Below are 15,022 nucleotides of genomic sequence, written 5' to 3'. Positions count from 1 at the left end.
TTGTTAGGTTTGCTTAACAACTCACTAAATGGTTGCTTTTACCATCCACTTTAAAAAGATACATTTTTTTCCCATAGCCTTAACAACAGTCATCTGAGTGGTTACCTTTTCAATATGCTTTTAAAATGCCTTTTCGGCTCTGACGCTTCATAACCACTCCCCTGGCTTCCTTCCCCACAAGCGAGCTCTGGCCCCATACCAGTGATTTGAGTCCTCTCCTCAGCTGGCTGCAGCTCAGTTTTTAACTTAAGCTCGCTTTTTTCCTGAGTGGATCACATTATGCTTGGAGTTATAGGTTATTCAGAGAATGTTAGTAGAGGTTCCCTATTCTGGAGTTTTTGAGAAAGGGCAAAGATACAAGAAAAGTAACAATCCAGAGATAATGTGCCCTTTGGTACAGTCATAGAGAAGGTATCACTGATTGATCACCACTTAGAGGATTTGGTAATAATACATGCTATGGCAGTGGAAGTGGGGAAGCTGTGAGCTGCAGTGATCTAATCCGGGATGGTCTCTTAGTCGGCTGGGGTTGCCATAACGAAATGCCACAGACTAGGTGACTTAAGCAACAGAAATTTATTTTCTTACAATTCTAGAGGCTAGAAGTCCAAATTAAGGTGCTACCAGGTCTGATTTCTTGAGGCCTCACTCCTTGGCAAAGATGGCCGCTTTCCCTCTGTGTCCTTACAAGGTCTCTCCTCCATGCAAGCAGGCCTCTTCATGTCCTAATCTCTTCTTATAAGAATGCCACTCTGGGGGCTTCCCTGGTGGCACAGTGGTTGAGAGTCCGTCTGCCGATGCAGGGGACACGGGTTCATGCCCTGGTCCGGGAAGATCCCACATGCCGTGGAGCGGCTGGGCCCGTGAGCCATGGCTGCTGAGTCTGCGCGTACGGAGCGTGTGCTCCTGAACGGGAGAGGCCACAACAGTGAGAGGCCCGCGTATCGCAAAAAAAAAAAAAGAATGCCACTCGGATTGGATTAGGGCCCACACTAACAGCCTCATTTTAATTTAATTATCACTTTAAAGGCCCATCTCCAAACACAGTCATATTCTGAGTTACCAGGGGTTAGGGCTGTAAGGTCAGATCTTAACAAACGGCACCGCAAAACAGAGGAAAGCTTCAAGTGAGCTTTATTAGGGGGCGCTCCCGGGCGAGGTTCACGGGTCCGAGAGAAAGGGGCCAGAGAAGTCGCACCCGGGAGAGGGTTGGGCAAGATTTTATAGGGGAAGAAGGGAAAGGGGTGTGGTGAATCTGGGAGGGCGCAGGGTATTCCTTATTTAGTGGTCTCTTCGAGTATCGTGGCAATATCTGGTGCCGGTTACATCAGTCTTGCGACCGCTAGTCCCGCCCCTCGAAAGGCGGGAAGGCTGGGCCGGGTGGAAAGTCCCCAGGTCAGTTCCTGGAACTGGGTGGTCCGGAATGTCTCCAGGTCAGTTTCTGCAACTGGGTAGTCCGGAGAGTTTCAGTCTGATGCAGCCTGTGAATCTGATTGCGTTCCCCTGCCTAGGGCCAGTTGGCCTTACAAGGGCTTCATGCGTAAGAACTTGGGAGGACATAATTCAGTCCAAAACAGGTGGCTTTTTGGAGAAGGGTGACAGTAAACTAGCTCTGTAAGAAATGGCATAGGGATGTGATGGGTTGAAAGGTGGGGGAAACATTCAACTGACAGAGACAAACTAGGTACACACTGGGTTTCTTCTCATCCTGAACAAGCTTCAAGACTGACAGACTTTTTTCCTCTTCAGGAGACAGAAGCACATCATTCTTGGCAGGACAGGTGCTAACCAACCTTGACTGGGGGAGCGACTGTAAGTTTATATTTAAATGACTCTCTCCTTTGGTTTTGTGGAGCCAGGCAGAATACTAACAAGCTGTGAAAGCATTACTGGAGTAAGGCACAGGGACGGAGGCTGCACTCGGCCACAAGCACCCGTGGGATTACGTTTCGATAATCGACGCCTGCCTAACCATTAAGGAGGCATTAGAAATGGTTGCATACCGCTAGGCCTTTTGGTTGATCTTCATGGATTTTAATAATTTATTTGAACTTCCTGCTCTCTTCTTCTATTTTTCTGCTAAATTTTTAGTTGGTTTTCTGATTTTTGTTGAACCTTTCTTTATTGGCCAGATTGCATATCACATTGCGCTCTCCATTTTCAATAAATTTCAATTTAGTAGGACTTCCACGATCCAGGCATTCTTTTGGATATTATGAGGCTGTCTATTGGAGCTTGTTTTTTTTTTTTTTTTGGTTTTCTTAAAATTTACTGTAACAACAACAAAAGCCTTCTCCCCTTTCTTCTTTTTTTCCCCCATTTGAATGCAAATGGAATCCATTTATCTAGGAAACTCTTATTTCACATTCTGCAATTTGGAGCCTGTGCTGGAGCACAATGCTCTTTTTCTCTGCAGAAAAGTTTACTTTATTTCTTCTCAATTCAGGGATTGATACAACCATCAGTTCTATTCAGATTATGGAAATCCAGCAAATAATAGATCGTCGGTATTGCAGTAGAAGCCTCCAGTGCGGGTGGGTAAGCCTCCCCATTATCCCCTGATTGTTTCTGGAATTTACTCAGGGCTCTGGGTTTTTGAGACTGGAATGAAAGCTAATGCTACCCGGTAAAACCGATGTGTGCTTACATTGCTCCTTAAGTGAAAACACATTTGTTGCATGGTGGAAGAGGGAATCATAAAATGGTTGGTATTAGCAAATGTCAATAAACCACGGCTCCAAAGATTACAGTCTCCTGGTTTAATGGGTAAGTCCAAAGCTAAAAGCTTAGCGGGCAGCTCTGTGGCTGACTCTCTGAGGCCACATACCACAGGCACAGAGCTGTTAGTTAATTTTATAGAAAAGAAAGACATTATTACTGATGGCTCCAAGTTATGAGTGAGTTGACATTTGTATATTTTAATAACAAGGGATATCATTATTTTAATTGCTGAAAAATATAGCTTATCCTAACCTTTACAGTTAAGAGAAAAAAATCTGGGTACTGCAGAAGTTATCAGCAATGTTCATCTCTGGTGTATCGCCTGCATCTAGGTAACAATGCATCTAGACGCATAGAGGGCAAGCATAGAAGCTTCAGCAAATACAATATGCAAGTTGTAGGCATTAAGAATAAGGAGTTATTTTTCTTTATTTGATCAGTATTTACTGGTTTAGTTAAGCCTGCTAATATTTAAGCCTGCTAGGTTAAAGGCAAGGCTGTGTATTTTGAATTGGTGTCACAAATCCTATGGATTCTCAGCCTTATTTCTTTTTCAGCCTAATGTACCTTAGGCTTCAGGCTGATGGTCCTGACTTTTGAAATAACCTGTATGGTGCTTTATGATTTGTTTATGACCTTTACATTCATTATCTCATTGAATTCTCACAAAATCACATGAGGTTGGTATTATCCCCATTTTGCTGTTACAAAACTTGAGGCTCAGTGAGCTTGAAAAAGTCAGAGACAGACATAATTGGTTTGGTAGAATGACGTGATGAAGAGTGAGATGATTTGGGTTCAAATTCCAGCACTTTGACAAGATGTTTATTCTCCCTGCGTACCCGTTTCTCATCTGTAAGATGAGGATACTTATTAGCTAAGGAGTTGGGTTCCTGGAAAGCACACAGATGTTGGGAGGCACATAGTAGGAAAAGAATTCTATTTACCTAAGCTTCCTCCAGGAGGACAAAGCCCTCCTGATCCCAGTTCAGATCTATTGCTTTTATTTTTGCTTTCTTATTTTTAACAACCCAGTTTAATATTCACTAAAGGAAATTTAAAATGATTGGCTCTTTCCCCCATTTATCTGGTTTTAAGTTATTTCTCCATATAATTCAAGGGATAGCCTGTCATAAGAACTTGTATTAGATACAATAAGCCTTTTTGCTAGAGTTTTCATTACAATATAGATCAATGGAACTCCCCCCTTTCCCTAAGCATCCCTCGTCAAGGGCGGGAGGAATGTCTGTATCAGCATTTCTGTCTTGCAGTTTTCTCCATTACTAAATGGTAATTAGGACTATAATAATTTTAGTTGATTCCAGTTTTGAAAGTACATGATATTTCCTGCTAATGTTGCCTAAAAGGGAGTGGTTTACTGTAAAAAAGCTGGTATTTATTATTTCCAATTTTCCTTTCCAGAGGGACTGTTAGTTTGAGGATTTTGCCTCATTTGTCTTCTGAAATCTGTATCTCCTTAAGGGGAACTGAAGTCATTTCCTATTTGTTTAGTTTTGTGCATATGGTCTGGGATTTGACTTTCTGTCATTTCTTCTGTGTATTTTAACAAACCATAAACTTTGTGGTATATTTCATATATAGTAAGATCCGAAAGAGATCACTTTGAAATTTGACAGGTATGTCTTTGAAAAACATGAAACTGGGCTTCCCTGGTGGCGCAGTGGTTGGGAGTCCACCTGCCGATGCAGGGGACGTGGGTTTGTGCCCCGGTCTGGGAAGATCCCACGTGCTGCTGAGCGGCTGGGCCCGTGAGCCATGGCCGCTGAGCCTGCACGTCTGGAGCCTGTGCTCCGCAACGGGAGAGGCCACAACAGTGAGAGGCCCGCGTACCGCAAAAAAAAAAAAAAAAAAAAAAAAAAAAAAAACATGAAACTATGCCATGTTAAACTTGATTTTCTGTATCTGTTACGTATTATAGAATATTACACAGTTTACATAGTATACAAAAAGTAGAAAAAAGCCTTTTGAACCCTTTCCTGAGTATTTTGATTTGTGTTTTTTTCCCATAATTAGGTCTGGAAATTACAATTACCATATTCCTGTTAATAAGTACACACCCACCAATGTCAGATTCTCTCTGGAAATCAAGTAAGTGCATAGCTGTAAAAGACAATTCTGTTTTTATCATTTTTTGAATAACAGTACTGAATTTCCTTCACAATTTGATCAGTAAGTTAGGAGGTGGAAAGTTTTCAGTTAAAGAATAATGGTTGGGTTGGGAGTTAGGCCAGCTTGAGGGAGGCGTTTTCAAAATGAAGGTTGGGGCCTTCCAGGCTCCCTCCAGTGGAATGGAAAGGCTCTGTGCTGTATACTCATACCTACAAAGTGACAGTGACCCTGGGTTTGATGCTCTCAGACTGCCCCTGGCTGTGTCCCTTTGAATTGGGGTGGGAACTAGAGTAATAGTGTGGCCCTGGCCCCTGGATGTGGGGGGATGCATATTTTTGTGAGCTTCTGGGAGCAATGCTAATGCAGGCACCACCCCCTTCCCCCAAGGGAGTTGAAAAAAAGAAGTCAGAGTTTGGAGGTGGGCAGACCAGTGTTCAGATTTTGTCTCTGTCACTTACTAAGTCTGTAATCTTGGGGAAACCACTTATCCTCTCTGAGCTACTGTTTATTCATTTATAAGATGTGTTTGACATTATACCATAACAAGGAGAGCTGCTGTGAGAATCACAGATAGTAACAGTGAAATTAATAACTACCATTTGCTGAGCACAGACTATATGCCAGATACTCTACACTTTACTACTGGGTCATATAATCCTCTCAACAACCCGCTGAGGTTGGTTTTTTTTTTTCTAGTTTATATTTTTCAGATGGGAACACTTAGTTTAGAGAGGTCAAAAAGCCTGTCCCGAAACTCATAGCGAGTAAGTGGTGGAGCTGGGCTTCAAATCAGCCTTTCCTTTCAACCATCACTTTCCTGCCTCCCCAGTGACATGAGATATTTAAGAACATTGCCCCTTCCTGGCACATAGCAGGCACTTCATATTATGACTGCCTTTCCTCCAAAAATCACAAAACTCTAATTTAATCTATTTTATCAGCTATTTAAAATAATTATGGTACTTTAAGACTTTTGCAGAAATTATGCAGTGAGATACCATGCAGATAGATGGTGTTTATTTTGTGTCTCTTGATGTTAGTTTCTCCTTTGTCCCTTCCACATTTCCTCTCTTCTCCCTTTCCTTTCTCCCTTTCCTCTGTCCTCCCCACTTTCCCTCTGCTTCCCCAGCTCTGTTACTCTTCCTCCATCAGTTCCTCCCCCGTCTCCACCCCACCTCTTCCTCTGTTTCACTCAGACTTCATACTCCTTCTTTCATCCACTTTGCTTCTACAATGAGCTAATGACACAAGCCAACTGCTTGCCTTGGAAAGGTTTGTTTCAAGCAGCTAAAATCCCATGACTTAGAACCCACCATATTTACAGGCAGAGCAAAAGCTCAATGTACTCTTCTCTAGCACTCCCTGAGCAACCTGGAACATCGTGTCCTCATTCGTTCCTAGCTTCAATGGAGGGAAATAAGTGAAGTGGTATACCCCTTGAAGTGGCAGAAGGTCATCTTGAACCACTAAATCAAGCTTTCTTTTTTTTTTTTAAAAATAAATTTATTTATTTATTTTTTGGCCGTGTTGGGTCTTTGTTGCTGCTTGCGGGCTTTCTCTAGTTGAGGTGAGTGGGGGCTACTCTTCGTTGTGGTGTGCAGGCTTCTCATTGCAGTGGCTTCTCTTGTTGCAGAGCACGAGCTCTAGGCATGTGGGATCTTCCCAGACCAGGGCTCGAACCATGTCCCCTGCATTGGCAGGCAGATTCTTAACCACTGTGCCACCAGGGAAGCCCCTAAATCAGGCTTTTTAGATTGAGAACCATTTTTTTTCTAAGATGGGTGATCTTAAAATAACATACACTCAACCGAGATTGTAGTTTGTCCCACTTGTGCAAAAATATTGTTTCCAAAGACAGATGGATCTCATCCTCTTGATGATGATTCTTGGGCCAGCCTCCAGAGAAGAGCCATTCTTTCTGACAGGTCTTCCACCCCGATAGCTTGAAGGGCTTATAATTCCTAATGGGGTTCACCTGCACATCCCTACCCATGTTGTTTGCCTCTCTGATTCAAACAATACCTACCCAGAGCAGGAGTCTGCAGAATCTGAAATCCTGGAAACTTCAGATGGAAGCAAATTCAGCTGCCAGTGAAAAGAGATGGAATACATCCAAAAATTATTTAAAAATCTAGGGAGATAAGAAGTTCTGATGTTGAGGTGATTTAAGTCATGAGATTAGGTTTTAGAGACTGTCATATGTTATCTCAGTTTTAGTTTTAGTTCCAGGCTACTATAACAAGAATCCCATAGACTGGGTGGCTTAAACCACAAACATTCACTTCTCACAGTTCTGGAGATTGGGAAGTCCAAGATCAAGGCACTAGGAGATTCGGTGTCTGGTGAGAGTCCACTTCCTGGTTGATTGATAGGTAGCTGTCTTCTCTCTGTGTCCTCACATGGCAGAAGGGGCGAGAGACCTGGGCTCCTTTTTATGAGGGCACTATTCCCACTCATGAGGGCTCCACCATCATGACCTAGTCACTTTCTAAAGGCGCTACCTCCTAACACCATCACATTAGAGGTTAAGATTTAAACATACGAATTTTGGAGAGGACACAAACATTCAGTCCATAACAGTAGTCATCTGAGATTGAGTTTCTGTTATAATGAGATGTGAACTAGTATATTGGCATCCGTGAGCTTTGTGTAATAACATGCCTATTTGGAACTTTGAATGGATTTCCAAGTTATGTTCCCATTAGTCCCTCTTCTTATCAAGATGTAGCCTAGTGGGAGCTGGTAATTTCTTTTCCATTTGCCCTTTCTTTTCTTTGTCTCTTGAAGCACAACAGAGCCATTGATAGTCTTCCAGTGCAAGTTCACCCTTGGAAATATGTGTTTCCATAGTAAAAGGGAAGCCAAAGGCATGCAAAGCCACCAAGAAGTCTCCCAGGAGATGACACAGGTAACGTTTTCCAGCTCCTCGGCATTCTGTCCCCATTCTAGAAGAAGTGTGTCTACAGTTGTGGCACAGCCTCTGTTCCTCACTGAGAGAGATGCCATGAGCCACAGGCCAATGTTTCCCTTTGCTGACTCTGATCACAGGGCTTTGTTCAGCATCTTCTTTGCATCCTTCAGAAGCTGCAGACTTTTCCAGCAACACCATCAAAAGCTGTTGTCACAAATACCTCTCCTACATCAGTCAAGGGAATGCTTTTTCAGCCTATGTTCTTTCCAAATGAGTGTAAAATACAGTTATGAAATGGATCTCTCTTTCACTCATTATTTAGGGATATCAGCACATTTGGAGCCTCCCTGCAGCCCCGTTCTTTGACAGCGCATACCATTTCCGGGTAGCTGCGCCGGTAAGCTCTCTTTTTTTTTCTTTTCAGTGAGAAAGAAATGGGCCATTAAATAAATAAATAGATAAATAAATAAACTTTAGCTACAATTAATTCTTACATTAATCATTCTCTCTTTTCTTTTCCCCCTTGTTCTGACAGGATTTAGCTGACTGTTCAACGGATCCTTATTTTGCTGGGATATTCTTTACAGACTACTTCTTTTACTTCTATCGACACTGTGTCTAATTTATTCAAGTTTGTTTGCGGACTTTACCAAAGAAAAATACTCAAATACAGTTAACGGAAACTTACAACCTCTTGCAACTTCTTTCTTCTCTTTGTAAAACATTCACATTTATTGCCAAAGGGCTTTTTCCAGGCTTTGGCTTCCAACAGTTTTGAGACATTAATGAGGAGAATAAAGTGTTTGCTGAAACTTGAGATAATGTGGTGTTTGATTTTGCCATGACTATGAGGAAAACGTTTCCTGGAGTAAACAGCACTGTTGGATTTGAAAATACTGCTTCTGTTATTAAGGAAGCTGTGAAGTCAAAATGGGTAGGTTTAACTTTACTTTGTCTTAATGTATCTCAATGCTTTTGAGAAAAACAAAAAGGCCTATTTCAGCCATGTCAACTTGGACCCACTAAACACAGACTCTTGAGAATTTGTGATAACCATATGTGTGTTGGGGGGAGGAGTGGGTGGTGTCTGTTGCTGAGCTCACATTTAGGCAAACTATTGCTATGTGTAGGTATGTGTGTGCACGTGCATGCACACTACATACACTAGCGTAGAGAATGTAGCTGGCTAATAAATTGGGTTTAAGAAAAATAATTGCAGTTCTACTTTGTAAGGTTTGATGGATGCTAACTTTCTGTATCCTCTTGGGAAGCACTAGCTTGTGACAAGTCCTTTAAGGTAACCCAGACAGTCTAGGCTCAGATAGTTGCGTTTGATCTTCCAGTTGTCATTGATTTGTTTTGTTGTTCTTCCTCTACTTATAAGGGGTTCTCTTAGAGGGCATTAAGCCCATTTCCACTGTTTATAGCTGAATTAGCTTTGGATATTTCTACCTGGTTTATCGGTAGATTTGTATGCCCTTCCCAACTTAGAAGAGCCGGAAATCCTCTAGCTGGAGTGTTATCAACTATATCTTTTATTTTCTGTATTCTGATGTTTTGACGTCTTAGGGTCTTGCTGACCCTCATGGAACACCACCTCCCAGGGTTAGCCAGTTCCTAGAGATAGTAAACAACTTGCCCACCTGCGATTTTTTCAAATACAAACCAGCCAATCCGGAGCTCACACTCCAACCACCTCCTTTATCAAGTTCTCATACTGGGGGCCACTATCCACCTGCCCTAATCACTCCAGGGCCATGTACCAGACAACTATGGACAGCCCCTATAGCCCAGCGCCTGCTACGATTACTCAACTAGCCAGTCCTAAGCCTGTTTCCCTTGCCTCACCTGTCCCTTCCGTGGAAACCACAATAATGACTTGCCCAAGGTTGCTCCCTCTCCCCCTGCCTCCTGACTGACCCTGCTGCTTCCCAGTGTGGTCCCCCAAGGCGTGGCATGTCCTCTCCTCTTGGGAACTGTAACAAACTACCTTTTCAATGGTGATCATCTTCTGATCTGTTGATCTTCCTATACGTTAAAATTTTCATTAATACACTATATTTTAGGACATGGCGATTCAAGCCACTCTAGCTCTAGCTTCAGGTAGCAGGGCTGCTGAATGGCTTATCTTACTGTTGGCATGTGTGATACTGTAATTTACAATAAGAAATGTATATTTGATTTTGTCCCCCGTTCCTGGCACAGAGCTCCTAAAACCTTTGGAATTCCCTAAGTGCAGAGAGAGATAAAGGTGTCTTTTGTTTTGTCAGTGAGGTGACATTTGGATGGCACAAAAGGATGGGGGCTGGTTGCCAGGACAACCAATCATGTGATTAGAGGGTTTGAACTTCCAGTCCCACCCGTGATTTCTGGGGAGGGACAAGGAGCTGAAAGTTGAGTTCAATCAATTAATCAATCATAATTAATCAAATTAATCAATCATAATTTAATTAATCATGCCTATGTAATGAATCCAGAGTTCGGAGAGCTTATGGGTTGGTGAACACGTGGAGATTTGGGAAGACTGGCAGCCTTGGAGAGGGCATGGATGTTCTTCATCCTTTCTCTGCCCCAACCCTGTCTACCTCTTCCAGCTAGCTGTTCCTGAGTTATATTCTTTTATAATAAACACAGAATCTAGTAAGTAAAATGTTTCTCTGAGTTCTGTGAGCCACTTTAGCAAATTAATCAAACCCAAAGCAGGAGATGGGGTCAACTCTAATCTATAGCTGGTAGGTCAGAAGCAAACATGATAACCTGGGCTTGCATCTGGCATCTGAAGTGGGCGGGGGGGGGGGGCGTCCTGTAGGACTGAGCCCTCGGCCGGTGGTATCTGCAGCTGTGCCCCGAGAGACAGTACGAGAACCGAGCTGAGTTGCTGGACACCTCGCTAGTGTCTGAGAATGGTTTGGTGCTGTGCGGGTGAGACTCCTCCATACAGTGGAGTTGGGTACCAGAACCGTATTTAGCCTATGAGTCAAGTAGGATGAGGCAGATGGATATTTTTTCACCCATGACAGTGGTAATCAATAGGAATAAGTCCCCATTTGCTTATTTTCAAATGTGATTAAACACATGCCATGTGGATGGAAATTACAAGAGCTATTAAGAAAAGACATGTTCCTTACTGACACAAAAGGCATTTCGAAATAACTTAGGGACACAAAGGTAGTTTAACCCAGTAGGAGCTGAGACTTTGGAGCCAAACAGTCCTTACCTTAGTCCTGAATCCTGACTTTGTGTATCCTTGAGCGAGTTACTTAACTTCTCTAAGCCTCAATTTCCTCATTTATAGAAGAGGACAGTGAGTATCTGCAATAGATAGGATTAAATGAGATAAAATACGTAAAGCACAGATAGGCTGTAAATAAATATAAGCTGTTATTGTTATACAGAACAGAACAGTTACAAAGATTACAGTGGGATAATAAAGGGACTGAGTAACTGAACACACACACACACACACACACACACACACACACACACACACACACACACACACACACACACGGAGGCATTCCATCAATTGTAAAAACCAAACTGCAGATATAGAGCATATGCATGTGTATTACATAATGTTTATATATTTTTTATATTTGGAAAATTGTTTTCCCTTTTACTAACAGCACAGCCTTTTTTTTTTTTTTTGGTACGCGGGCCTCTCACTGTTGTGGCCTCTCCCACTGCGGAGCACAGGCTCCGGACGCGCAGGCCCAGCGGCCATGGCTCACGGGCCCAGCCGCTCCGCGGCATGTGGGATCTTCCTGGACCAGGGCACGAACCCGTGTCCCCTGCACCGGCAGGCGGACTCTCAACCACTGCGCCACCAGGGAAGCCCAGCACAGCCTTTTTAAAAAATAAATTTATTTGTTTATTTTTCGCTACGTTGGGTCTTTGTCGCTGCGTGCTGCTTTCTCTAGTTGGCGGCGAGCGGGGGTTACTCTTCATTGCAGTGCGTGGGCTTCTCATTGCGGTGGCTTCTCTTGTTGCGGAGCACGGGCTCTAGGCATGAGGGCTTCAGTAGTTGTGGCTCACGGACTCTAGAGCGCAGGCTCAGTAGTTGTGGCGCATGGGCTTAGTTGCTCCACAGCATGTGGGATCTCCCCGGACCAGGGCTCGAACCCGTGTCCCCTGCATCGGCAGGTAGATTCTTAACCACTGCGCCACCAGGGAAGCCCAACAGCACAGGCTTTGTAGAAACTTAAATAAGGTAGTTAATTCTTGGGAGTTCAGGATTCCTCCAGTTTCTTAGATTCAAACTCAAACTTGGTTCTCCTGAATTGTAGTATCAGCCTGTCCCAGCATGACCTCAGTCTAGATACTGGAGTTGCCACTCCATTTTAAAAATAACATCCCAGGGGCTTGGTGTAGGAGAGACTCCATTAATTTGACTCTTCTACTGTTAAATACTGGTCAGTAGCCAAGTTACAGGAGTTCTTTTCGGCACATAAATCCCATGTTCTTATTCACTCACATATGTTCAGGATAATATGGGGGTTTCAGATATCTAGTTGAGTAATGTTGCCTATAAGGAGATTTCTGTAAAATGAATACTGTTTTCCCTAATCCATAAAAAACTGAAAGTCTTTTCCCCACAGAAAACTTACTACAGGAGATGTGTTGAAAGACTTCAGAATGAAAGGATTTAAGATAGTGAACAGACCTGTGGCAATCTGTGGCTTCTTGGAATCAGTTAGGACAAGAATAGACTTTGCTGTAAGTTTCTTTTTGTATTTACAGCACTTCTCCAGTTGTTAGACGTCCACTGTGGACCGGGCTGTTTCAGGCCAAAAAATTTTTCCTTGTGCCAGAGAATTTTCTGAATTTCTACTGGAGCATTCCCAAATTCACAGGATTAAAATGTCTATAAGAGTATTCCTCTCAAAAGCCCATAACCCCAGTCTAGTCATGAGCAGAACATCAGACCAATCCCAGACAAGAGGCATTCTACAAAATACCTGACCAGCACTACTCAAAATTCTGGAGGTTACCAAAAACAAAGGAAGTCTGGGAAATGGTCATAGCCAAGAGGAGCTTTTTTATGTTTTTTAAAAATTTTGGCCATGCCGCGTGGCTTGCGGGATCTTAGTTCCTGGACCAGGGATCGAACCTGGGCCCACAGCAGTGAAAGTACAGAGTCCTAACCACTGGACCGCCAAGGAATTCCCAAGAGGAGTTTAAAAAGACATGGTAACTAAATGTGGTGTTCTAGAGGGCACCCTGGAACCAAAAAAGGAGATTAGATACAAACTAAGCAATTAAGTGTGGACTTAATAATGTACAGTATCAATATTGGTTCATTTTCTGTGACAGATATACCATACTAATGTTAAGATGTTAATAATGGGGGAAACTAGGTGTTGGGTTTATGGGAACTATGTGTACCAGCTTCATAATTTTTCAAAATAAATCTAAATTTGTTCTAAAATAAAAAAATTATTTAAAAAAAGTAAGAGGGCTTCCCTGGTGGCGCAGTGGTTGAGAGTCTGCCTGCTGATGCAGGGGACACGGGTTCGTGCCCTGGTCCGGGAGGATCCCATATGCCGTGGAGCGACTGGGCCCGTGAGCCATGGCCGCTGAGCCTGTGCGTCCAGAGCCTGTGCTCTGCAACAGGAGAGGCCACAACAGTGAGAAGCCCACATACCACACAAAAAAAATAAGAATAAAAAAAGTAAGAAATGAAATCCATAACAGCTGGGCTGAAATATCATATGCTGCCACAAGGTATCATTTGTGATAACATGAGTTCAATTCTGCACATTAATTTAATTAGCTTCCAAATACCATAAAGAATACTATATGATATAAAATATAATATAAAATATACAACAACACATAAAAAATAAGATTACAATGATTTTTCTTGAGTTCTAATACAGGAACTCAAGGTCTGTCAGATTTTTTTTTTAAACTACCACACCATAAAAATTCACTTAAAACAATTAGCATGTATGGGTTCAGACCTCCAGCATTTAAAAATAAAAGCATTTTGTAGAGCTCTTAACCCTACCTCTTCTTCCATTTTTATTTTTATTTACTTTTCCTACACAATTTTTCAATTTCAACCTTAGTGGCAGATTCCCAACAACATGTTATTTGAGTCATGAAACTAAAAATCCTCAAGAGGAGAGCAACAAAGGAATTCTGTTGGCAGTTTACAAACCTCTTCTTACTGGATTCTCACAAGAACCTTGTGATGTTGGGAATGAGGGGAGTTACTCACAGTTCCCCATTCTACAGATAAGGAGACTGAGGCAGAAATAGGTTAAGCAAGGATAAGAGGTGAGCCAGATTCTCTGGTGTTAAATTAATCCACGTCCACTACATACATATCTTATTCAGCGTGGGCTGTCATACAAAATTGAAGATTGGGTGGCTTAAACAACAGGAATTTATTTCTCACTGTTCTGGAGACTGGAAAGTCTAAGATCAAGCTGCCAGCAGGCTCAGTGTCTGGTAAGGGCTGTATTCTTGAGCTGAGACAGTCGCCTTCTCACTGTGTCCTCACATGATCTGTCCTTAATGCATGCATATGGAGGGAGGGAGAGATAGAGAGGTAGAGAAATCAAGTTCTTTGGTCTCTCTTTTTACAAGGGCATTAATCCCATCATGAGGGCCCTATCTTCATGACCTTGTCTTAACCTAATTACCTTCCCCAAATCAGATCTCCAGATACCATCACACTGGGGACTAGACTTCAACATAAAACTGAGCAGAACCTTGAAGGGGCCTTTCCAGGGACAGACCACCCCCATATCCCTCACTTCTTGTTTATAGAAAAGCTTTAGCCTCCTAGGCCTTCTCCGAGTTCCAAAGAGCTAATTTAATCAGAGAAGTGAGAAAATGAAGAAACAAAGGAAAACGGTCAAGCAGACAAAAATAATAGTTTAGCCATAAAACAAAGTCAAGGACCTTTAGTTTCTCCTCAAGGGCTATTAATAATATCCTGAGCCATATTCTTGAATTGCTTTGCAGATACTAAAACCCCCATCAGGTGGAAGAAGTTAATTGCACGCTGACCACCAGCACGTAAACCCCAGACTGGTTGGAACCAGAAGGTTGATGGTTGAGATTCCCGAAACATCACCCTGTTACCTCATCATCAACCAATCAGAGAACTGTGGGCAAGCCGATCAAGCACCCTGAAACCCTCTCCCTCACACTGTCTTTAAATACCCTTCTCTAAAAATTCACTGGGGAGTTTGGATCTTTGAGCATAAGCTGTCCATTCTCCTTGATTGGAGATAAATCCTGCAGTAA

At 42.6% G+C, this 15,022-nt stretch overlaps 1 protein-coding gene across 1 annotated transcript in view; it reads left to right on the top strand.

Annotated features, from left to right (window-relative positions):
• The window catches only part of MYRFL (myelin regulatory factor like), a 118,028-nt gene extending 109,644 nt beyond the window's left edge, over positions 1–8,384 (top strand). The window contains exons 20-25 of the mRNA XM_060114165.1: positions 1,750–1,812; positions 2,447–2,534; positions 4,756–4,830; positions 7,639–7,759; positions 8,085–8,159; positions 8,298–8,384. Coding sequence (XP_059970148.1) covers positions 1,750–1,812; positions 2,447–2,534; positions 4,756–4,830; positions 7,639–7,759; positions 8,085–8,159; positions 8,298–8,384 — 509 coding nt within the window. The remainder of the gene's footprint in view (positions 1–1,749; positions 1,813–2,446; positions 2,535–4,755; positions 4,831–7,638; positions 7,760–8,084; positions 8,160–8,297) is intronic.
• The last annotated feature ends 6,638 nt before the right edge of the window (positions 8,385–15,022 follow it).

Source organism: Mesoplodon densirostris, chromosome 11, assembly GCF_025265405.1.
Source record: "Mesoplodon densirostris isolate mMesDen1 chromosome 11, mMesDen1 primary haplotype, whole genome shotgun sequence".
NCBI classification, from domain to species: domain Eukaryota; kingdom Metazoa; phylum Chordata; class Mammalia; order Artiodactyla; family Ziphiidae; genus Mesoplodon; species Mesoplodon densirostris.
The sequence above is the reverse complement of the archived record's forward strand: the minus strand, read 5'-3'. Positions and strand labels throughout refer to the sequence as shown.